We start from the raw sequence: 25,092 nt of genomic DNA, 5'->3' as shown, positions 1-25,092 counted from the left end.
TTTAGATCTGCGCATACATTAAGCACATACAATGATTGAAATGTTTTTAAATATCGTTGAGAAATATCAGAAAAAGGATTGGTACTAAATGGCTTCCTTGGGGTACACTAGAAATAAAAACCAAAAGATTCGATTTAATGTATTAGTTCGAAAACGTTAGGAAAGGCTGATATTTTGCAAATAAGGCGTTAATTAGCTTCTTCTAATTCTTCAAAAAAACGCATTCCCTAAGAGATAGGTTAAAAATAAATTCATGGGCAACTCCTTGAGCGCCTACAAACTTATTTAACACAATTATACAAAGGCATAAAAACCTAGTTGCTTATCTGTATCAAAAAAACTATGCCTTTAAAAAACAATTGAAGTGCGTCTGGCAAGCAGAAGGCTGAGACCAAACGTCTTGGGCACACATTTTTGTAATCATTGTTAACTGATGAATGATTTCGAAAAAAAAGCTTAACTTTGAAATTTTGCACTACTAAGGTGGAAGAAGTTAACCAAACAACAATTTGTTAATCTCTCAAGATCTTCCTGCAATAAAATGCAATCGTTTTCTGTTTTTATATAATGAAAGACTTCCAAATCCTCCACTTAAAAGAAACATTTTGAATTTAAAAATAAGTTGCAAATTTTATTGATAAACAGCACAATAAAAATAAGAGGGCCGAGAAGACTTCCTTGAGGCACTCCGGTTTATGCATCTATCCTGTTTAAGATGTTAGGATGGAAACCTATTTTTTTAACTTAATAAGTAATAAATCATGATTAGCCCGATAAAATGCTTAAAAATCAGTATACAAAACAACAAATCGATACACTTTCTCAAGTCCATTAAATACATCGTTGGAAAATTGTAAAGTTTGTGCTAGAAATGGCCACTTTAGCTTTTGGCAATTGCGAAATAGCTTAATCCATATGACATCTTCAGAATTATTCTTATAAGAGAAGTGGATGAAGCAGTCCAATCAACAGTTGGCAATTCCAATTAATAGGATAATAGGTGTCATAACCGGACACTGTCTAATAGGAAAACACGCCACGAGACTAGGCGTATTCTCAAATGACTTTTGCAGAAGCTGTATGGATGAGGAAGAGGAAGAAACGGTTCTCCATCTTCTCTGCACATGACCTGCTCTAGCTCGAAAACGCAAGAATTACATAGGAGAATTCTTCTTTAACGATCAAAACGATCTAAATCATATCGGTATAGTCAGCCTCTCACGTTTCGGAAGGGACTCAAGCTGGTTTCATTGAGCTTAGGAGAAAGCCTCAAGATTCATGTGCTATCACAATGGGCCATTAAACTGGCCTAAGTGTGTCCGTTTCCATCTTGAACAGCCACTATAACCTTACCTAACCCCTTAAGTTTTCGTAGAAGAGCGCAGCCTGTTAAGTTTTTTTGACTTGGTTTTAAAAGAAAGGCCTTGTTTTTGACTTTGAATAAATTCTTTGACTAAAGACTTTGCGGGCCATATATTTGTGTTGCAAATAGAATAGAAGAACGTGGGATTCGCAGCAAGGTATGCTCTTGGTAGATACTAAGTGGGAAGTTATATCGACTGGCGTTGTTATGGTTTGAAAAATCTTTCAATCAAAAAATTGCTGTATAAAATCACCACAGATAATTATGTTAGGGAATCAATTAAAAAAAATCCTCCTAATGGTGAAAACTTTAAACCACAATGATTTTAAAACTCCTTTAAGCTTAACTTTACATGTATATAAGCCTATACCATATATATTTATGAAGTTTCTGTGGCCTACATAAAAACATCATCATCATCACATTAAATAATCCCCTCAACTATCCCACAAAGATAAACGATGAAACCCTTAAAGTCTTGCAACTTTGTACGAGTATAGTCTCTGTGTGTCTCCAAACTCCAACTATATACCTTACCTACAATAAACTATACTATTCAAATCGTGTTAGCTATTACATTTAATGTTCTTCAATTTTGTTCCCAAAAAGTTATTACATGATGGAAATGGCAATGCCAATTGTTGTTGTTGTTGTTGGTCTGAGAATTTAAAATGTTATTTTTGTTTATGTGTGAGTGGCAGAAAAATTCAAATTTTCTTGTGGCGCCAGTACAGTAATAGCGCGGTACAGACACAACGCGAACGCTCGCTCACTTGTTGGGAATGGGACTGGGACGGACGCGGACGGTCATCGGTGGCCTATGCCACCACGATCATCACGTCTCTTTCAGTTAAGAACGTTTTGCTCCAGAACGACCAAAAGGGGCAAAAGCCAACTGAAATAAGCAAACGAAATGAAAATGAACAACGAAAAACAAAAAATAAAAATAAAGCCAAACAGTTCTTTACATGGACACATTTTAATTGGATAATGGACAATTATTTTGCATTTTGTCTGTCGTAGAAGTCCATCGTGGACGGAACGTTATTCTTCGTCGTCCAAGACTCCACTTCGGGTATCTTCTCTAGCCAGCAAGCCAGCCAGCCAGCCAGATGAACAATTCAAAAGTTCTGGACAGAACTACCACCAATACCACCATCATCATGATTCCAACACGTTTCACAGCAGTTCTGTTTCTGTGACTTGAGAGCCTTTAGCTTAGCAAAGAGCTGAAGAATCTTTTTGCTGTTTTTTTTTTGTGGTGCAGTTTTTGTTGATTTTTTGGTCTTCGATTGGAGTTGGTATCTGTCCAGATAAGCCAAAGCCAACAGCAGCATCGGTGGCAGATTTCCACTGAATATATGTATAGAGCGGCCAATATGGCCCACAGCCGCACCTTTGTTGAGATCTTAATAAATGAGAAATTCACATAACCAAATTGGAATGGAAATTTCTACGCCTCTATGTCTTCAGATGGAGATGAAGTTCCATTTCTTGGGCTGGGCTCCTCCAAGTAGTACCCAACATGCATGTATATGCAAACCATTGTCATATGCAATGGGCGAGTGTAATAAATCGATTTAGCAATGTCCTGTGGACTGTTTGTTCAGTGTGTGTTATGTCCGTCCTCCTTTGGGCCGCGATGTATTTCTATTTTTGGTATATTGTGGTGTTCGCGTCGCGATGACGAATAAGGACCGCAGGTTGCGGAAAGGTTAGTGAGTTAATTATTCAAACCACATGCAATTTCTAGCTATCCTGTATGTCAACATTACAGCTATTGGTATATATGTGGAGTGTACGTATATCAAGCAGGGGTTGTAGGAATTGGGTTCTGATGGTCATTGTGAGAAAAAAGAAAATTTAGAAAAAAATAGCTCAAGCATTTCAAACATTTGTTCTAAGGTAGACATGGATTCACTAGCTCTCGTGTTAGCAAACAGCGATGACAGCACTCTGAACTAGTTTAAACGTCAAATTATTTGTTTTCGTCCAAAACCATGTCGCCCAAGTTAAAAATGTCGTAACTCCCAAAACAGTTTTATTAAAATGTCTTATTGCCCAGTAAAATAACGCCAAAATATTATAATGTCTCTATTGCTCAAAAACGATTTCAAAAAAAATCTCACTTTAAGAAATTAAAATAAGTCGTATTTACGGCGTCAAATCAAAAGTCAGCTTGAGTGAATTTCGTAGCGTTCTACACAAAGGATTATTTATCCATAAAGGGGTTTCCAATACAATGTGGACGGGTCAGTTTTGACATCTTATGGCAGTCACTTCGTTCCTTTTACTATCTACCAAATTATTTTTAAGCAGTCTTAGTGACTAATCACAACGAGAAGCTACACCGTCGAGAAACACGTGAAAATGATAAAACTTGTGAATAACGTTTGACAACACAATGCAAGATGTGCCTAAAATATCGCCTATGTTTGTTAAAGGGTGAAACAGAATTGAAGGCAGTCAATTCGGCAACATGGTTTGCACTTTGCACAAAATCAAACTGACCTAGGAGATGAAACCAATTTTCGTCGAAAAATCATTTTAAGCAATAAGCCCCTTTTGGATAAATATGGTACGTGAATAGGCAAAAATGACAAGTTACAGATTTGGGACGACACAAATTCACGAGCGATTCACGAGAATAGGAATGCGTCCAATTGAAGTTATAGTTTTGCCTGGAGGCTTCATCGGTCAGTTCTTGTTACAAAATGATCCTGGCCACGCCAGGCGATGATCAAGAACTTCTCAAGGCCTGAGTTCGATTATATAAGACACCGAAGACATATGGTTTCAATTTTTACAGGATTACGTGCCACACAGCGCAACAAACAATCAATTTTCTGCTCTGGCCAGAAAGCACTTTTGATTCGATCCTTTCAAACCATCAAAATACAACATAATTGATGCGTTCGGTCAAATTCATGGAAAAGCAATATTGGACGTGAATAGCGCCCGTTTTGGCCTAAATGTCTTGACGAGTCATAGAAAATTGGATTACGAGTAAATCAATCTTCCGCTGCAAACGTGCCCGCGCTAATGATACAAAGGAAGTCGAGCTTTATTCATAAATGTATTGAAGGTACTTAAACCTGCTAAAATAAAGTTTTTAAAGCATCTCATATTTTATTAATTTTCTATAGGAAGTTATTGTAATGGGTCCAATTTGACAAATTGAAAATTTTGACCTCGACGTTTCAAGGTCCCTACAGTCGAAATAAAAGATTTTTAGAAAGATGTTTGTGCGTGAGTGTGTATGAACATTCGTACGTTCGCAACGTTTTTTCGTCGTCCATAGCTCGAGAACTAGTAAAGATATCGACTTCAAATAAATTTTGTTATACAGATGCAGGAAGATCCAGAAAGAGTTCCAAAAAATTGAGTCTGTGGTTTTTACCAAAGCAGTTTAAAAAAGGTGAAAATGTTGGTTAACCCTAAATATCTCACGAACCAAAAAGGGTAGAGACTTGAAATAAATTTTATAAAATATATTGTTACGTGATGCCGAAGAAGTATATTTTTTTGAAAACGTCCAAACAACTTTTTTTTTCGTGTAACGAAAAATAACGTTTCTAACATCTGGTAAGATTTTGAGAAAATTCAAATTGACAGTTTTTTCATAAAAAATAAAAACCTAAACATCTTTTCAAAACTTTGAGATTACGCCTTAAAGCTAATTTTAACTTATAAGAAATATTGTTTCAACATTTGGACAAATTTTGAGAAAAATTGAATTGATATCTTTTTACAAATAATAAAGACCTCAAAAAACAACCATAATAAAGCTTGGTTAAAATATACCTTCGACTCAAACAGCTTTTCAAAAATTAAAAATATTGTCTTGACACTTTTTTACAGAAAATATTGTTTTCGATATTCATGACTGTACTTGAGCGAGTTAGTGATTCTTCCTCACTTTCTAACTACCGACCGATTACACTACACTGATTAATTATCAGCTCAAGAAATAACTTGAAGATCGAAAGCTCCTTAATGACCGGCAATACGGCTTTCGTAGCAATAGTTCCACTGGTGATCTCATGGTTCATCTCACCGAATAGTGGAGCAAATCTTTACATCGTTTTGGAGAAAGTAAGATTATTGCACTTGATATTTTAAAAGCATTTGATAGGGTTTGGCATCAGGCTCTCTTATCGAAAATGCGTGCTTTCGGTTTTCATGAATCCCTGCTTCATTGGATTAGTAATTACCTTTCGGATCGTTCAATACAAGTAGTATTGGATGGATTCAAGTCTGAAAACCATAAAATAAATGCTGGTGTGCCCCAGGGCTCTGTTTTATCTCCAACATTTTTTCTCATTTTTATTAATCATCTCCTGTCTGCAACATCTAATCTAATACATTGTTTCGATGACGATAGTACTCTTAGCTTTTCATATTCGTTTTCAGATTCACATCCCTCTTCTTCGGATGTGGAACTGCAAAGACAAACTATGATAAGCTCATTAAATTCCGACCTAAACAGCATTGTTCAATGGGGATTAAAAAACCACGTGGAATTTAATGCTTCGAAAACCCAATGCTGTCTTGTATCGTTAAAGCGAGATATACCCCCTTCAACATTATCCATGGATGGCACTTGCAACAATGAGACTTCGATATTCTCGGTATGTGTGTCACTAACCACCTCCTGTGGAATGATCACATACGCGATGTCGCCAAAAATGCCGCAAGGTGTTTGGGTTTCCTTAGGCGATGCAAGAAATATTTCACCCCTTCTGATCTGGCTGTTATTTACAAGGCTTACATACGTCCAAAGCTTGAGTATAACTCCCATTTTTGGGCTGTTGCTCCTGCAACTTACTAAAGCCTCTTGGATAGTATTGAACGTAGAGCATTGAATTTGATAGATGATAATATCATCACAAGTTCATTTACTTCGCTTGAACATCGCCGTAAGGTATCTTGTCTGACCCTTTTTTACCGTTATTTTAACGGCTTATGCTCTAGTGAAATAGCCTTTTGCATTCCTCCCCTTAAACTGTTCAACCGTAATACTCGCGCTTCTAGGAATGCTCATCAGTATACCCTCGAGCCCAACTTCGGTCGTACTGTCAAATACTGAGATTCGTTCTTTAGCCGTACTATGCGAATGTGGAATGCCTTACCACGCTCTGTCTTTACTAGTCATTGCAATATTCATTAATTCAAAACCACAAACAATGTGCACCGACATCTCCTTTTAAACCCTCTCTCCTCTTCCTAGTGCTCACACTGTGCCTCTGCATAATAAGGGGTAGTAATATCCCCTTGAGTGTGTGTTTATTATAAAAAAAAGTATTTTTTTTTGTAAATCCAATAGTCTGTTTTTTTCACAAAAAAATAAAATCTACAAAAAATAATACGCAAATTTGGTAAAAATTGATGTTCGGTTCTTGATATCTCTCAAATTAATTTCATTCATCCAATTTGTAAACATTTAAGAAATGCTACTAAAAGGGTAAAAATTTGTTTTCACTAAAAATCTATTTTACAAAACTAGATTTTCAAACAAAAATATTTCTGTATACGAAAAATATTGTTGGTAATCTTAAAATTTGTATTAATAATCCAACTGACAACTTTTTTAACTCACAAAAGACTACAAACTTTTAAGCAAGACAAATCGACAGACGGAATGGGAAGTTATAAGTGTGGGTCGCATCTCAGCCTCGTGCCCGTGACATGATAGCTAGTGCGTAGAACTGTCCTGAAAGAGGTCTTGGTATATATAGTTTTTTTACGGGTACTGCCCCTTTCGAGGAATAATCAAATCCTCCAAGAGTAATTCTTGTCATGAAAAGTGCTTTATCACATTATCCATTCGGATTTGGTCTTAACTGTATGTCCCGTCCATCCCTGACAAGATTACTCGCACACAGGAATTGTTGAGAGGTCCTAGTTCCCAACGGACTGTTGCGCCACCAGTTTTTTTTTAGTGAAACGTCATTAAAAGTCTGATTTGTTATGATTGACCCTTTGTCTTAATATTTTAAGAGTTGTGGCGAACGAACGAAATTTGTATTGATATTGAAATATGTAGATAATTGAGTCCCGTCAATTAGATAAATGCGTAGAAATAATGAAACGCATAAGTTCTAACTATTCAAACCAATCGAGATAAAGATTTAAGTTCGTTTTTAATTTTTGTTCGGGACATTTTGAGAATTCGAGAACTGCTGAAACGCAGTTTTAAGAAGCTTGAAGTGACTGTACTAATCAAAAAGTTTACTATTTCCTTCCATTTGTCAATTTCATTCCTAAGTGATGAAAAATTCTTAATAATTATATAGAAACTGCTAGAGAACTAAAAAATTGTTAACCGTTTCATAAAATTTTGTTGGTGGAAAATGACTGTAGCTTTTATAGTTCTTATCAGTTTCTTCAAAATCCTACAAGATATTGTCATTTTATTATCACAACTCTATCTATCACAATACCCCCATGTCTGATGTCGTTGCATCTCAGTATAAGCCCGTAGAAAGATTCAAACGAGTGCCACAGAGAGAAAAATTTAATTACCAATAACCCCAAAGGAAGTAGCAAACAATAACTATCTTGAAATCCCCATCATCATCATCGATAATGTAGCAGTGACAAGCTTCTAAACCAGAACCAATTAACATTACATGTTCTTGGTAAGGGATATGCGCAGAGCACTTTATAGATCCCAAGTGTATAACCCAACTTTATGCAGCATATATAAAGTGAGAGAGTGAGAGACGAGACATTATTGTGGATGCTTCGTGGATATCTTAATCTCTTACAACTTCAGAATGAAAAAAAATATCAAAATACAAAACAAAAACAATCTTTCAACCAGCCAACACAAGTAGAGACAGACAATTCTTACATCTTGAAGAGCCTTTGCGAAGGTGCGCGACTGGTGGCAGGCAGCGGCGGCGTGGTTCGGTGCAACGCGGCCTCAAACCTGGTGGGAGTGAAAATAATTGGGTGAAAATGTAAACCAAAACAGTTCTTTTTTTTTAAGTTTTTATTTCTTTTGTCGTTCTTTGGACGGAGTGCGCGCGCGCTTCTGCTTGCGTCCAACTACTCTACAGACAACTCCACCACCACACAGTGTGTGTCCGCCTACGTCTGTGGCATCATCAATTTGATTCCATATAGTTCACCAGACTGTGGTGTACGAATGATGATGATAATGATGCGGATTGCTTGCCTGGCTTCACTCTTTTTCCGTTGCACTCTCTGTGGGCAAAAGTGAAGACATTCCCTGGCGACACTATCTTAATCTTTCGGTTGACATTTCCTCATAATAAAAAGCAAACCTCCAACGAGAGCACAGCCTCAGCCTACCTGAACTGAACACTATTGCTCCGCTCCACGTCCACACCGGTAACAAAAAATAAAAAAAACCACCAGTGGTTAAGATTCAGAACGAAGAGTCTAACTTTCATATCCTTCATACAAAACAAGTCAAGTGGAACATACAGTCGTCCAAACTTGAGATGAACCAGCCAAGCCAAGAGTATAAACTTAAACACACACTATGAACCTATAGTTTATGGAGCAAGCACACAACACATAACCAGATTGGATCTGTCATATTATTAACTCACCTTCTGGTCACCGAATCTCATTTGTCTTCTGGCGTTTCGACTGACATTCATTCGACAGAGGAACATGCGATGTTCACCCTCAAGACTGGACATTGCTGAGTTATGCTGTTGACCGGGCTGTTGGGGGACATTACGATTGAGTTCGGCTTGAATGGGGCCATGATCCTGTTTGTCAATGATATCGTAAACGGAATCACCGTGGATGAGGAGGTCTTCCTGAAAAGAAAAGATATAAAATATCGTTAGATTGGTAAGCGATTTATTGTTTTAAGACGTCATTGAAATGTCACATAAATTAAAGTTCTCTTCTTTTTATTGTGACAGAACGCATAAGGTTTCAAATTGTAGTTTTTTAAAACCCTAGACGATCAACCTAAAATAGAAATGTGAAAAAGTTAACTTTATATTGATAAAAGTCACCTTTTCTTTAAAAAATAAATTTTTCTATTTGAAAAGTTAATAAGCTACATTCACTTGTTTTCAAAGTACTCGCCTTATTTTAAGTAAACGGATTACAAATTATCTGTCAGGCTAATCAATGCTGTACGATTTGCAAAAGTGTTTTTTAACTTTCTGTATGAATTACCTACTGAAACATTTTGTTTTCAACTTATTTTTCGTGGCAGATAACATAGAATGTAGAACTGTAAGTTTTGAATTTTTCAATAAAAGCGTTTATTTTTGATATTAACAAAAGGGATTTTTTAAGAGAAATTCAAAGATTTTTAATTTATTGCAAAAACGTTTTTCCTCAATAACTTTACTCATTACATTTTAACGTTCTTTTAATGTATTAGAATTGAGCTCAACTTTTAGGTAGACGTAGTTTAATGGTTTTAAATTACAATATTTCAGTAGCAAATTGTGATCACCTTTTCTTCTAACATTTCGAATTTCGATCACCAAAGAAACCGAAGAAACAAAATTGCTGATGGTCTGAATTCTGCTGAAGTTGTTGTATTCTAAGTTCTTATGCTTATTGTTGAGGAACGCACACCATTTCGATTGTTCACATAACTTACTTGTCACAACACTTTTTTTTTCTACCAATTTTACTATTATTGGTCAGAGAGGATGTGGACTTAGAAAAAGGTTGTCTGAAGCAGAAAGATCAGCTATAGGATCACATGGATATGGATTAAGAATTGAAAAAGGGAAGAGACTCATCAAGTGGATAGGAAATATGAATTTGAAATTCGAGAATTAATTTTTCAAAAAGAAAGATAGCGTGAAATGGACTTGGATATCACCAAATGGAAAGGCGAAAAACAAAAGAGACCTCATCCTCAAAAACAAAATTGAAGAATCGCTGAACTTACTATACTGGATACTCACTTTCCTACTAGTTCTCTAACCGCTTGCAACAAAATTATTCGTTTAAGTTTCAATATAACATATCCACAAGGTGTGAATGTCTGATTACAAGGGACAAGCTACATTGGGCTATCAACAGCTTCAAACCATTTAAATCTGCATGACCAGATGGAATAATAACAGCAGAACTACAAAATGCCTTATATAATATTGCACCAATCCTTGAGGCAATTATTACCAGCTGTTCTTGTTTTCATAACCAAAGGAGTTAAATACTTGCAAGTCAATCATAAAGATCTACGATCTATAGGTCTATCATCATTTCTTCTCTAGACCTTAGAAAGATTTATTGACATCCATTTAAGGGCAAGTATTGATACAAGACTTCTATCTTCGTCTCAATATGCCTACTGTAAAGGTAAATCGGTTGAAACAGCGTTACACACCTTAGCACGCACCATCGAATATTCCCTCCATCGTAAAGAGTTCACTATGGTTGACACCTTTCCTTGACATCGAAGGTGCTTTTAACAATGTGGACACATCGGCAATCACATCTGCACTAACAAATCTCAACGTAACGAGTTCGCTTGGGGAGTTAATTCATTTAATGCTGACTAGCAGAATTATTAACACCAAAACTGGGCAACTCTTCCTTCAGAAGATTCGTTATTAGAGGGACAGCGCAAGGTGGTGTTCTATCCCCGACCCTAATTTCAGTGGTGGTGTGAGCGTCTTGCATAATCCGTGCCGAAGAATGAAAGGCTGGGGGGCAAACCAGTCGCTAACGAGCTCATTCGGATGCCTTGGTAGGGTCCGTCTTATCTTCTGCCTTACCCCGGTATATCGGATCTGCCGGAGCTGACCTCTTTTTCTGACCTACTCGGGGGATCATTATTCAAAAAACTTTTACAAAATAGACGAACTAAACATGACAAACGTAGAACCATCCACAGAATTGGAGGATTAACTATTGGCTTCCAGCCAGGAGACCTTGAAGGGGAGCTCATTTAGCGCTGGTAGTTCCAGCACTTGTGAGCAACCCAAAACCACAGGAAGTATAGGCAGTGCTATTCATAGCACCTCTGGAGCAGCACAACTGCGTACTCTTAGTGAGGTTGTCAGGGATGACCTCCACGTAGCAGTTGTGGATGAGCTCTTCACAAACAGGAAAGGCCTGCTGAACGTGTGGAACTCTATCGAGGGCAAGCTCTCTGAGATGGTGTTTTCATACACTATATCAAACAGTGACGGCACTTACCCTAGTTTTGACTCTGGTGAGATGCTCAGGGGGTATAGGGTAATTAAGTGTGCGGATAGGTTTTTTAGAGATTTCTTTAGTGAAAGCATTGCTAAGGTTAGCAATGACTGGGAGGGCTTGAATCTCAAGCTTATCCCAGCTAAGGACATCCCTAGACAACCGAAGGCTCGCATTTGGTTGCCGCTCATGAGCATAAAGCCAAGCGGACAGGACCTAATCCGCGGTCTTCAGAGGCAAAATCCGCTGGTCCCCATGCACGATTGGGCTTAAGTTAAAGCAGAAGAACCGCTGAAGACCAGCGCCTCTTACCTTCTGAGAATTAGCGAGAAGAGTCTAGGGGCTTTCGAAAAGGCTGAGTACGAACTAAGTTTTGGCATAAGGAATGCCAAAATTAAAATTCTGCTGAGTCGGGGAACAGACAAAGCTGATGACAACGTCGAGGTTAATGATGTTATAAGCGGAGTCGAGATCCCCAGCAAGTTGCCGGGCCCCAGCTCTGCAGCTAAAAATAATTAAAAAACGCGCTGAAGGTCATCCAGATTAATCTGAACCACTCTAAGTGTGCTTCTGAGAGTTTTCCTTAGGGAGAAAAACTTAGACATAGGCGTTATCCAAAAACCGTGGATGAACGGCCTCAAGGTGTGAGGCCTCCAAGACAACCAATACGACCCCTTTTATAAAACCGCAGATCAAGACCCAGGTAATCCAAGAACTTGTATTTTAGCTAAGAAACATCTTAAAGGTTTTTTATGTCCAAATTTTAGCACTCCTGATTTGACAGTTGTCAGATTTGAAGATAAGAATACACAGGGTTTGCTGTTGGTCTCTTTTTACTCTGCCCATAATCACCTCCAGAGGAGGTGTGCAAAATCATAACCGAAACTTAAATCAAAAAGGAAAACCTTGTGATCGGAGGCAACGCAAATGCTAGGCATACCCTTTGGGGAAGTTCTGAGATCAACGAACGAGGTGAGTCACTTTTTAATTTTATTATTGAAAATAATATGACCATTTGTAACAGTGGCATACCTCCACTTTGGTCTTTCCGAGCTCGGAAAATTATGATGGATGGGAGGATGTGATTGATGTTACTTTAGTAAACAACCTTAATTTATTAGTGGAGAATTGGAGAGTTTCCCCTTTGAATTCTTTTTGGGATCACAAGTGGATTCTTTTTATTTCGATTCGAAAAACCCTCCGCATTATAGAAATCCCAAAAGAACTGACTGGACGAAGTTCAGTAAAATTGCTAATTCCAAACTATGCAACTTACCGAATCTCACTGAATCGATAGGAGACCTTGAATCAAAGGCGAAAACCATTTAAGCTTCTATAAGTAAAGCTTTTAGAGTCTCTTGCCCAGTTATATATAGTCCAGTCTTAGGAAAATGTCGAGGAGAATTTTCAATATCTGCCACAAACAAAAATTTTACCAACCGTAAAATTTACAAGCAAGCCCTGTCATCATCCAAAAGATAAGACTGGAGAGAACACTGTCAATCAATCGAAGACATAAAGGACTCCGCAAGGCTCAGTAAAGTTTTATCGAAGGAACATTGTAATCCTTCATTTCTAAAAAAGCCTGATGGAACCTGGACAGCCTCTCCAGCCGAAACTCTTGAGCTACTGATGAAGACGCACTTTCCGGGTTGGAGAGTGATAACCCCGAATCGCTTGAAACCACAGAGCTAAACGAAGCTCATGTGGAGCAGGTTAATTCCGTTATAACTAGATGAAATATTTTGTGTGCCATCAACACTTTGTCTCCATATAAATCCCAAGACATGGATGGCATACTGCCAGTTATGCTTCAAAAGCTCTCTGTGATTAGTGAAATCACGGATTCAGCTTTGAAGAAAGTAAGCAACTGGGCCACTAGTTGTGGACTAGGAGTTAACCAAAGTAAAACTGAACTGTTGCTCTTTACCACCAAAAGTAAAGTACCGCCCTTCACGCTACCTCAACACAACGGTCAAATCCTATCATTGTCTTCCAGTGCAAAATATTTAGGAGTTATACTCAAACCTAAGCTTAACTCGAAACTAAATATTGAAGTACGGGTTAAGAAGGCCTGTGTTGCCTTCTAAGCCTGCAGCAAAACTTTCGGCAAAAAGTGGGGACTTCAGTCGAAGATGATTTTATGGACGTACACAGCCGTAGTACGTCCAATCTTAACATATGGTTCGATTGTGTAGTGGCCTGCTCTTAGCAAAGCCTATATTATTGAAGAGCTAAAGAAGGCACTACATGGGTCATGCGTACTTGCCCAACGGACGCCTTAATCGTTATTTTGGATCTTCTACCAATCGACCTTATTTTATTAAATACATAGTTTCATACAGCGCTATTAGGCTGAAGAAATCAAAGAGCTGGAGAAGTTGGATATCTCGTACAACACCTTTTGCCATAGTTGTAGTGACCAAAGAGAAAGTGAAACGATAATCCATTTCCTCTGCAACTGTCCTGCTTTGGCAAACACTAGAATGAAATACTTTGGCAAAGCATTCTTTCACGAACTGAATCTGAGACAAAGATTAGAAACCTAATCTTTTTTTTCAATGCTACAAAATGGCTCTAACATAATCGCTATAAAGCTTCTTTATAGATCTTTCCCTTTCTATCACACTTCAAAATAGTTTTTGGTATCAAAACGGTGCACTACAGCGCTAATTACCTACCTACCTACCTACCTGGTGCATAGAAGACTCATGTAAGGAGAGGCTTATCCCAATATCCAATAGTACTAACTTTTCAAATTTTTCCTCATTATTTTATTTTAATAACAAAAAATAATTGTTTTTCTTTTAACGCTTTAAATAATATAGTTTGTGTTTACATTATACAATGTTGAAACATAAAATAAAATTAAAAAAACAGAACATTAAATGTATTCAATAAACTAAGGCAATTAAAACAAATACAAATTATAAAAATAAATGCAAAATGTTATCAATTTTTTAACTATATCCTAACAATTTCAAAGCGTTAATCGTTCTATAGTTAGAAATGTTGTAGTTGTTACTTTTCAAAAGTCAAAAGGTTTCAGCTGTCAAACGAAGAGCGCTCTAAAAATCAATTACGTTATTTTAATAGCATGATCTATAAATTTAACCCCAAAGTATCAATAAAATGCGAAACGCATCAAATATATTCCTTGTCTAAATATAAAACAAAGTTCGCTACCAGCTCTTTTGTTTTATAAGTGATTTTAATACGTATTGAATTTTGTTGCCTTTTTTGTAAAAAAAAACATTGACACTGATGTCCTTATCAAAATTTCATGATCTGCTTTTGATAAACATAAGTAACCTGATTTCTTGAGTTCATGGGGTACTCTATTACAATGTATATACATATGCTAGCGAGCACACACCTTGCAGTGTAAAAATCACAGGTATGACCTGAATATTTCGATTTCGATGTCAATTAAATCAGAGATAATCTGTCAACACAACAGCAGAGCAAACAATAACTGAAGTTATCTAAACGTTCTTGAAGTTTGGGTACAAACAAAAGTAAGCCTTCAACCTTAACCATTCTAATCTAATCTATACAAAATAACTATATAACCACCAAAACATCGACATTGACCTATCAGCACCATTTATCGGTTTTGAACATTATTCTAAAACCTATACTATATTATATGTTAATGGTGAACGCTGTGTGGTGTGTGCAGAATGCATGCAATTAATTATTATTATCGTTCTTTCGTCCGGTATCCAAGAGTTAAATGGGAAAACCACAAAATATCACAAAATATATAGAACTGCGCACACAGGTGAATGGAGCTAAGAAAATCAATTTCCATAAACACCCGCGCGCCATGCCAGCACCAACTCCTCCACCATACAATAAAAAGCCATTCCGGCCACCACCGCGCGCGTGAATAGAACAAAGTTTCACGCAAAGAAAACCTTTATCAAGTATAACAAGTCATAAATTCACCTACTTAAACGGCGCAAAACTAAAGAGAGGCGAACAAAAATAATGTCAAACCACCTCCCGTCCGGCAGACTCTCACGGTTCGTGCTTAACTCTTTGTACAATTTTAAGTCAAATTTATAGTTGCCAAATTTAAGAAATATCTTCATGTACGAGTATTTTAATCCATTTTCGAATCACAAGAACATCTGATCAATAAAAAGACAATTAATGCAATTGAGTGGCAAAGCCCTCTCTCGAGCGACCAAGACCCTCATCATCCCAGTCCTGCTTTACGGTGCAAAAGCATGGACAATGTTAAAAGCAGATGAAAGCACATAAGGTCATTTCAAAAAAAAAGTTCTTCGCGTAATCTATTGTAACGTATGTATAAAAGGGAAGTGTAAAAGAAAATGGAAGGACGAGCAGCACAGCGACGTAGCCAGAAGGATAAAAGTCCACTGAGATGGCTAAGTCACATAGAGCGCTTGGAAAACAATGCTCCGACCCGGAAAGTCTTCGAATCTACACGCACTGGGATAGCGCAGTAGAAGGGATACGGTGGCGCGCACAAGTGGAAAGTGATTACCCAACTTGGAGCTTGAAACTGAAGACATCGAGCTAGGGACGGAGCTAGATGGAGAAGTTTGTTGGGTGATTTCCTAGTTCACACAGGACTGTAGCGCCACCTTAAGTAAGTAAAGTAAAGTGGCCTATTTTAATCTACAAGAAAAGGACGAACTTTTAAGGATCTTTACACACTATTTTATTTGTATCTCTATGAAATTTGACCAATCTGTAAGCTACTAACTGTCTTGCTCCATAGATTATTTAGAACCAAGTTGTCATGCATCTTTCTTAATAATTGAATTCAATTGCCTCCAATTAATTGGGAATAGATGTCGCGTACCAAAAAGTGGAGAAATTAAGTTTATGTAATTTCTTGGTAAAACCCTCCTAGCTTTATAGATAACTTATTTCGGATTCAGTTGGCAACCGTGTTAGACAAAGAGCTATCAATGCAGATATTACAGACAATTGGCAAATGCTGCAGTTTGTTTAATAAGTATGCAAAGAAATTAACACACCGTGTTATAATAAAAACAAAATTAAAGGATTTCAAGCTACATACATCTATGTATGCATGTTGGAAGGCTTGTGGCACACACATGATGTCATTGGGACTACCATTATGCAGCGACTATCCAGCATAGCTAGAGTATATACCTACCTATATTATACCCATGGGAACGCGGGAGTATGCGCCACTCTCGCATTCACAATCTACCTGTAGTATATGCTTCTGAGCTGTTTTTGACATTGCTATTGCTGCTGCTGGCTGAAGCCATATTGCGAACGCGACAGAGCTCACACTGCATATAGCTGGTTGCACTGTGCGATGAGGATTTGCGTGTTGCAATCGATGTTTGGCTTTTTGTTCGGCAATAAATAGAACAGAACCAAATGGTGGCGCGTTGTACACAGTACACAATGTGACCAAAGAAGGTCGCCCTCTTTGGCAAATATTGTGTGTTAATGCTGGAGTGGAGTCCAAATGTGCGACTACTTTGCCATTACCATTTGGTGAACTCCTTGCTGTGTGATGCTTCTGCATCTGCTGTGCAAAGATGACTGTGTTGTGTTTGTGTTTTCATCGTCAGCTCGTAAAGCAATTAAACGGCAATTTATTGATCGTTATGGCTACCATATAGTTGGCTCATAAAAGTGTTTAGGATTCTTTTCGATATCAAGGCTTTCTATTTTGTTTGTATTTGTTGTTATTTTTTTTGTTGGAGTTTCATTTATTCGAACACATTTTATTGAGTACAAAATTTAAAAAAAAAGAGACAATGAGACAACTGGTGGTATATGGATTGTATAAAGTATTGAGAGTGTGACAATCGTTTTTGGAAATTAAATGTTATGAGATTGTTCAAGACATGGATTCTCCATTAGATCAACAATTGAAAAAATATATAGCACTTTTCTAAGAAGAGTTATGCAATAAATGAATTTTTACTCTGTTATTAATTATGGGTATCTATAGAGGAAAATATGGGACTTTTATGGTTTTGTATTTCAACAAAATATTAAATGAAAGAGCTGAGCTGCAAACTATTTTTCTTGTCACAAAGAAGATGCATTTTTTATCTTGAATTATATTAAAAAAATAAGTCCATAGGGGTCATTCAACGGATTCTAACTCAAGTTTTTTGGTTTTTGGGTTTCTTTTGGATAAAAAGTAGAGTCGCCTTAGTTCAAAAACTCCTGGTAGTCAAAAAGATTTTTATTTTTTAAATTGTTTAAACTGTGATAATTCACAGGTTTTTAACTTATGCATACATTTAAAAATAAAAATGTGTTATTACCTTTAGAAATTATCAACTAGTTTAGTAGTTAGTGTCAACATTTATAAGAATAGTTGTTTATGATGAAATTTTAAAGAATGTAATCGCTTGCGGGTTTTTAGAAATAAAAAAGTTTCCAATTGTTAAAGGAAGTTTTGTGTACATATTCAGTGTACTTTATATCTGTTACAATTAAAGAAAATACAAATTTCATCTACACAATTAATAATTGCTAATAGAAAACTAAAATTTTTATGAGTTTCCTATAATTGAACACTTGAGTTCGATTAAAGGCATCCTCACCAAAAAAGTGTTTTTTCGATCAAGCTTGAAAATGTTTACGTTTTTCTTATAATAATTTAAAAAAAATCATAAGTGCCGTCATTTTTCTCATGTTCGGATTAAGGAAATTATGTATTTTTGTCTCTTTTGTCCGAACAGTGTTTATGTCTTATTGTTTCTTTTCTTAAATTTTAAAAATATATCTCGTTGAGATACAAGAATACGAAAATATCTTACACATAGAGAAGTCTCGCTAAAAAATGTATTCATTGGAACCATTTGAACTTTCCAGTAGCGAATAGGAAGTTTGGATTAACCATAACTTACTTTCATGACACAATCAATAAAACGATTTCAGATGGGCTTATTCGGATTACCAGTGCTAAAAGAAGATGAGGAACGAAAAGTCGTAGATTGGATCGTATATGAGCTTCTGAATGCAGTTCAAAAAACAGTTGAGCACGAGAAAAGAATAACAATATTCAAACTGGCGATAAAAGGTACTATAATACTTTGAATCGATATAGAGGCTGAACTTGAACTTTATGTAAGACCAGGCCAACTTAAATTAAAAAAAATATTTGAAAACGGTTCTGTGATTAAAAAAAAAAACTAATTGAAAGAAATTACCACAAGACTTATTTTGTACTTCATTTAGTTTGGAACCAAAAAAAGCCAGAGTTATCGGCCTAAAGTTTTCAAAAACTACTAGTCTTTAGTGCAAACGGAGTAACATTACCACAAGAAATTGTGTTCATACATTCACGAAATCCTAAATCAAAACGAAGGACTGACTTATTGTATTACATTTAAAGAAGAATTCAAAAAATTTGTTTTGCCAAAGAATAAAACATGAATTTAAGGGTTTGTTTACCACTTTTGTTCTTTGTAAATTTGATCATTTGAGGTGGAATAAGAATTCAAAAAATGCGTTTATCAATTTTTTTCAAAGTTATACCCGTGCCATAAATATTGCATTTGAAACTAGGCTGTTTGGCTTCAGGAAGCAAGTGTCCGATTGCTGTGGTATTTGGCTTTCTTCAGTTTTGATTCATTTATATAAGAACTATTAAAGTAGATTTGATAAAATCCATTTGAGTTTCAGAGAGTAATACACTTAATGCGCACTGCTTCCCAAAATTCTTTCGAATTCTTGAGTTTTGCTTTATTAACTGCATCCCCCCCCCCCCAAATTTTCGATGGGGTTAAGGTCGAGGTATTGAGCGGGCCACTCCATAACGGATAGCTTCTTCTGCGCAAACCATTATTTTGACTTTTTTGACGTATGCTTAGGGTCATTTTCTTGTTAGTATACCCAAACCAACGGCATTTCCTCTTCAGCATAAGGTAACATAACCTCCTCGAGAATTTTCACATACTCGGTTGCATCCATTATACCCCCGATATGGAATAAATAGGTCCTACCCCGTAGCATAAAAAGCAAGCCCATATCATAATTTTTCCTCCACCATGCTTCTCTGTTTTTATAGTGTACCGTGCATCGTTTACTGCATTTTGGGGTCTTCTCACATATACTCGACAACCCATGGATCCAAAAATGAAGACTTTGTTTTCATCGCTCCACAGAACACTTCTCTTTTGCCCATTCTGTATGCGCTTTGCAAACTACATTATCTTTGCCACATGCCTTTTCGTCAAGAATGGTACCTTGCGTGGACTTATGCTTATGAAAGGGTTCTGTTTTTCTAACTGAACAATATTTCTGTCAGTTCTTTCTTCCTTTTTGGGGCTCGATTTTCCAGTTTATTTTGCCATTTTAAGGCGTTACTGATCATTTTTGTTGAAGAGCCTAGGATGTCTTGGATATTTTGGTAAGTTTTTCCCTCCAAACGCATTTTTCTAATAAGTTTTGCAATTGTTTCCGTGCAGTGTATTTACCGTCCCATTGTTTATTTTTGAGTTAATATTTGTTAATTTTTTATATCCTAGTATCTTACAAATACTTAAAACTTGTTTTATTTATTATTTCACCGGCACTGCTATTTTTATGAACACTCTATATTAAGAGAGTTTGAAATAATTTGTGTTCACAGGGAAAACTTTAGTTTAACTTCAAGCCAAAAGTCTCGAATATGAAAATGAAAGACCGTTAGATGCAAGTCACATGTAATTTAATTTATTTTAATAATTGACAATATAATAAAATATCCAGCACTGCCCTTTTTATGAACACAACTGTATGAAATGTTATACCATTAACAAAAAAGAGGCTGGGATGCGATCCACACGGATAACTTCAAACCCTGTCTGTCGATTTAACCTGCTTTATAATTTGTAAGTTTTCGTGTTGGGTTAAGAAAGTTGTCAGTTGAATTATTCCTTAAAATTTTTAAATCACCAACAATATTTTTATCATATCAAGAAATAGTTAAGTTTAAAAAACTAGTTTTGTTAAATAGATTTTTAGTCGAAAACAATTGTTTACCAATTTTAGTAGAATTTCTTTAATTTTTACAAATTGGATGAATGAAATTAATTTAAAAGATATCAAGAACCGAGCATCAATTCTTACCAAATTTGCGAACTTTTTTTTGTAGATTTTAGTTGGATTTTTATAAAAAACTACTGAATATCGAACACACTATATTCTGTGAAACAAAAAAAAAGTTTAAAGACAATATATTAAAGTTTTGAAAAGATATTGGAGTCTAAAGCAATTTTGAGTATTGTTTTTATTAGGTTTCTACTTTTTGTAAAAAGAAACTGTCAATTCGATTTTTCTCAAAATTTTTGAGAATGTTGCAAACAAAATTTCTTCTAAATTCAAATTTGTTGGAAGGGATTATCTCAAATTTTGGAAAAGATATTTGTGTCGAAAATCAGTTTTTACCAATTTTTGTTAAATTTTCTTTTAAGTTTTTATTTTTTGTAAAAAAAAAACTGTTAATTTAATGACCGAATGTTAAAAGTAATATTCCTTATAAGATAAAATAAGTTTGAAACCATAATCTCAAGTTTTTGGGAAGATATTTGAATGGAAATTCAATTTTAACCAACTTTGAGTAATGTTTTTTTGTTTAGGTTTTTATTTTTTTAAGAAAAACTGTCAATTTAATTTTTCAAAAATTAACCAGATGCTGAAAACGTAATTTTTCTTTGCATAAAATTGTTTTGTAGATGAAATCATTTTTTATTCGTAAAATTTTCGAGGTGACACATTTTTTTTTGTTTTTTTTTTTATTTATAAAAAAAACATTAATTGGATTTTTTCCCAAAAATATATATTGGTTTGTTATCACAATATATATTTTACAATTTAATTCAAGTCTCTAGCGTCATTGGTTCATGAGATATTTAGGGTTAACCAAAATTTTTAACTTTTTTTTTAAACTTCAAAGGTAAAATGAACCACCTTACCACCTTAGCAATTTTCTTTTAAGTCCTTTTGCATCTTTCTACATTATTATCTGCATAACAAAATTTATTTGAAATCGATATCTCTTCTGGTTCTTGAGCTATGGATGACGAAAAAAACTTCGCGGTCGTACGAATACGAACGTACATGCACACGCAAGCACAGACATCTTTCTAAAAACCTTTTATTTCTACTCTAGTACCTTGAAACGTCGAGAAATGTCAAAATATTCAATTCGACAAATCGGACCCCTTTCAATTGGCTCTGGAACATTAACATTTTTGTACCATTTTAATTTTGTTTTAAATTCGATAGTATTTTAAACTCAAATTGCTGAAGAAACAAAATTAAACTTTCATCGATGTAAACAAAAAATGTATTTAAAACTTGGAAAATGAAAATTAATTTGTATTCTGTTTTCGTACATTTTTTCCGGTACACAAAATTTAAACAAAAACTGTTTCGCAGTATAAATTATTTATGAAATCAATAAAACATTATCTTAAACTATGTAGAGAGAGTTTATTTTAAATTTTGTATCTCTTTACGAGTATTAAAGGTGTAACTAAGTCAATAGAGTATATTCTAAAACGGTTGGTCTAATTGTAAGAGGCTTCTCTTCCTTGTTACCTTAATGATTGGATAATTGCACGGTTCACAATTTTTAAAAAGAAATGGAACAATTTCTCCGGAACAAAGTCTTACAAAATAATTAGATTAAATACAAAGAACTCAAACATTGAATTGAATTGAATTAAATTGAATTAAATTGAATTGAAAATACAAACATTATTTTCTCATTTTAGATCATCTGTAATTTCGGAATGTTCTCTCTTTCTTTCAACACTTCTTAAGATATTAGCCCACCAAGAATTAGATGGCTCTTATTACAACTTTCGTCTAGAGCAAACTTCACCAAGTTGATTGAACTCCTAAGCCAAATCGAATTTAATAAATCTCATAATTTTTGCCTTCCTTGTTATAACAAGGAACAAGGAATTGTGCAAACTGCGGAATATACGTAAAATACTTTGCAAAATCTGCTTAACATCGAAGTCGGTCTCCGATTGCTTTAACTACGTTGACATTATTCGCTTCTTTGAATTAATTGAAATACTTTACAACTTTTGCCTAATTTATATTCAAACCGATCTCTTGGCCGACACAATTTCTTTTTAAATTTACAAAATCCAATAAGCTTCTTTTTTTCAAAATCAAACATATTCTGAACCCACAAAAATATCCAACTTCCTTGCTTCCTTCTTCTCTCACTCAAATATCAAAAATCCACCAATATCTTATGACTGTTTCTCTAGTTTTTTGAAGGATTGCTCATATACTTCGTACGTTTCAGTCAAAATACGAGTAACAAGGGATTTAGTTATTGAAAAAATTAAATAAATTCCAACATGATTTTAGTGCGTCTATTCTTCTAAAAAAAGTAAACATGTGTCTTATCCAAACATGTCACTGATCTTTTACTCTTATCCCTCTCACAGTGTGTGTTTCCCGATTATTGAAAAGATCAATTAATTTTTTGAATTTATAAAAATGGTCCCAAAAATTTAATTAAAAACTATAGACCAATAGCCACCAAATTATTCTGTATTCAAGATCTCTTTGAATGTTTAGTTTATGATTCAAACTACTTTCACAGTAAGTCAATATTTTCACCTGGACAACACGGCTTTCTTAAAGGAACTTCAAAAATGACAAACCATATAGAATTCGTTTCCCAAACGTATTAATGACTCTTGAGAATGGACATTGGACATGAAGTTGACACGATCTATACTGACTTTGCCAAAGCCTTTGATAAAATTTCTTACATTATCATTTGCCTCAAACTCAAAGCTCTTGGCTGTCTTCCAAATTTGACTCTATTCTTGAGGTCATACTTGGAGAATCGAATTTACAAAGATCTTTTTCGTTGCTTACTTCTAAAATCTATATCTTTGCGACAGCTGGGGTACTTCAAGGTAGTCATCTTAGACCTCTAATCTTTGTCCTTACAGTAAAAAAATGTCAATTTTATTTTAAAAGACTTTTCGCTTTCTACAACTTGAGTAATGCTGGTTATATACGTCTAGAGCTGGTTGTATTGTGTAGTCAAATCGAATGATCTTGGTGGCTTAGTGACTTTGCCATAATTGGAAGTCTTATCGTACAAGATATTGCTTATCATTGTTGGCCCGGCAATTGGCATCTACATATAATGAAATACGCACAAATGACACCTTTCGTCCATAGAACTCAACAAAAAGTTAATTTCTCTGGACTTCGACAACTTTGTTATTCATTCCAAAATGTTATCGTTCCAAAATGCAAAAAAACGTATCTTTCTTACTTAAGGTGGTGCTAACACAAAGTACGGACTTGGCCTTCAACCAACATGCAACAACATGCCTGCTTAGGTGAGGTCTTCTCTCACCTAAATGCGCCACCTGCATCGCGTTCTTGCTCTACTACATCAATACTTAGGATTGGATTAGAAGACCTTCCGTGCTAGAGCGTTGATGACCATTCGGTATAAATGACCCAGCCCGTACAGATTGTCGTTGTGTCTTTTTCACCACTCATCTATGCAGACAGCATTCTTTAACGTTCTCATCTTTCTTTGAAAGGGTTCAAGCCTCAGCGCCATAAATGAGAACTAGAATGATAAATGTCTTATATAAGATGACTTCAGTTGTTCAAAAGAGTACTTTACTACTCATTTGCCTTCTAAGTCCAGGGAAACAGCAATGGTGTCGTTTGTTGTCTAATTACCTTAGTTTTCCAAAGTGACGTTCTGTCCATGTCCTTTTATGATACTAAGCCTTGCCCTCATTGACAAAAAAAAAAACCTACCTTGTCCGCTTTTGTTGCAATGCTTAAAAACGCACATCATCACAATTTGATCTTATGTCAATATCAGTAATTGGGCAGACCTTTAGAATATTTTGCCTTTTTGTGAGTTTTGGACAATTCTTTCCAGAACGATGTTAAGGAAGTCGCATGACTGTGGATCGACTTGTCTTAAATCTTTTTTCATCAAATGCATTTGCGATATATTTTCCGACCTTGAAATTCTGCACAAACGGACAAGTTTGACAGGATTGCACAAAACTAGACATTGCTCTCTAAAGCTCTTCCTTAAAGGTGCTGTCGTAGGCGTTCTTGAAATCGATGAATAGATGAGGTGGATATTGATTTGAAGTTCCTGGGTTTTTTCCAAGATCTGCCATTATGTAAATATTTGGTTAATATTGTACCTTCCTAGTCTAAGGACACACTGCTATGTACTTATGAGGTTGTTGACAAAGGACTGCAGACGTTGCGGTGTTCAGGAGACTAATGCTTCTGTAGTTAGCGAAATTAAGAGGGTCTCCTTTCTTTAGTATTTAACAAACTATGCTTAGATTCCACTCATCCGACATACTTTCTTCCGACCATATTTTGCAGATGAATTGGTGTATGCTCCCTAAGACATATACCAGCAACCTGAAGCCGCCACGACATGAATGACCCTATAGAACTATTAAAGCTAAAATTTTCTCTAAGCCTTTTCAATAAAACAGAATTGTTGAAATGGATACATTTACTTACTACAAAAAAAGTATTTAAAGTAAAAGTGAAATTATACTATTTGACCTCCTCTT

General features: G+C 35.5%; 1 protein-coding gene across 1 annotated transcript in view; it reads right to left on the bottom strand.

Moving 5' to 3' along the window:
- LOC129945838 (uncharacterized) overlaps window positions 1-25,092 on the bottom strand; it is a 238,993-nt gene that overhangs the window by 21,496 nt on the left and 192,405 nt on the right. The window contains exon 6 of the mRNA XM_056055775.1: window positions 8,947-9,162. Within this exon, the coding sequence (XP_055911750.1) occupies window positions 8,947-9,162 (216 nt within the window). The remainder of the gene's footprint in view (window positions 1-8,946; window positions 9,163-25,092) is intronic.

The sequence above is a fragment of the Eupeodes corollae genome, chromosome 1 (genome assembly GCF_945859685.1).
Source record: "Eupeodes corollae chromosome 1, idEupCoro1.1, whole genome shotgun sequence".
NCBI classification, from domain to species: Eukaryota; Metazoa; Arthropoda; class Insecta; order Diptera; family Syrphidae; genus Eupeodes; species Eupeodes corollae.
Note: the sequence above shows the minus strand (reverse complement) of the source record. Positions and strands in the feature narration are given on the sequence as shown.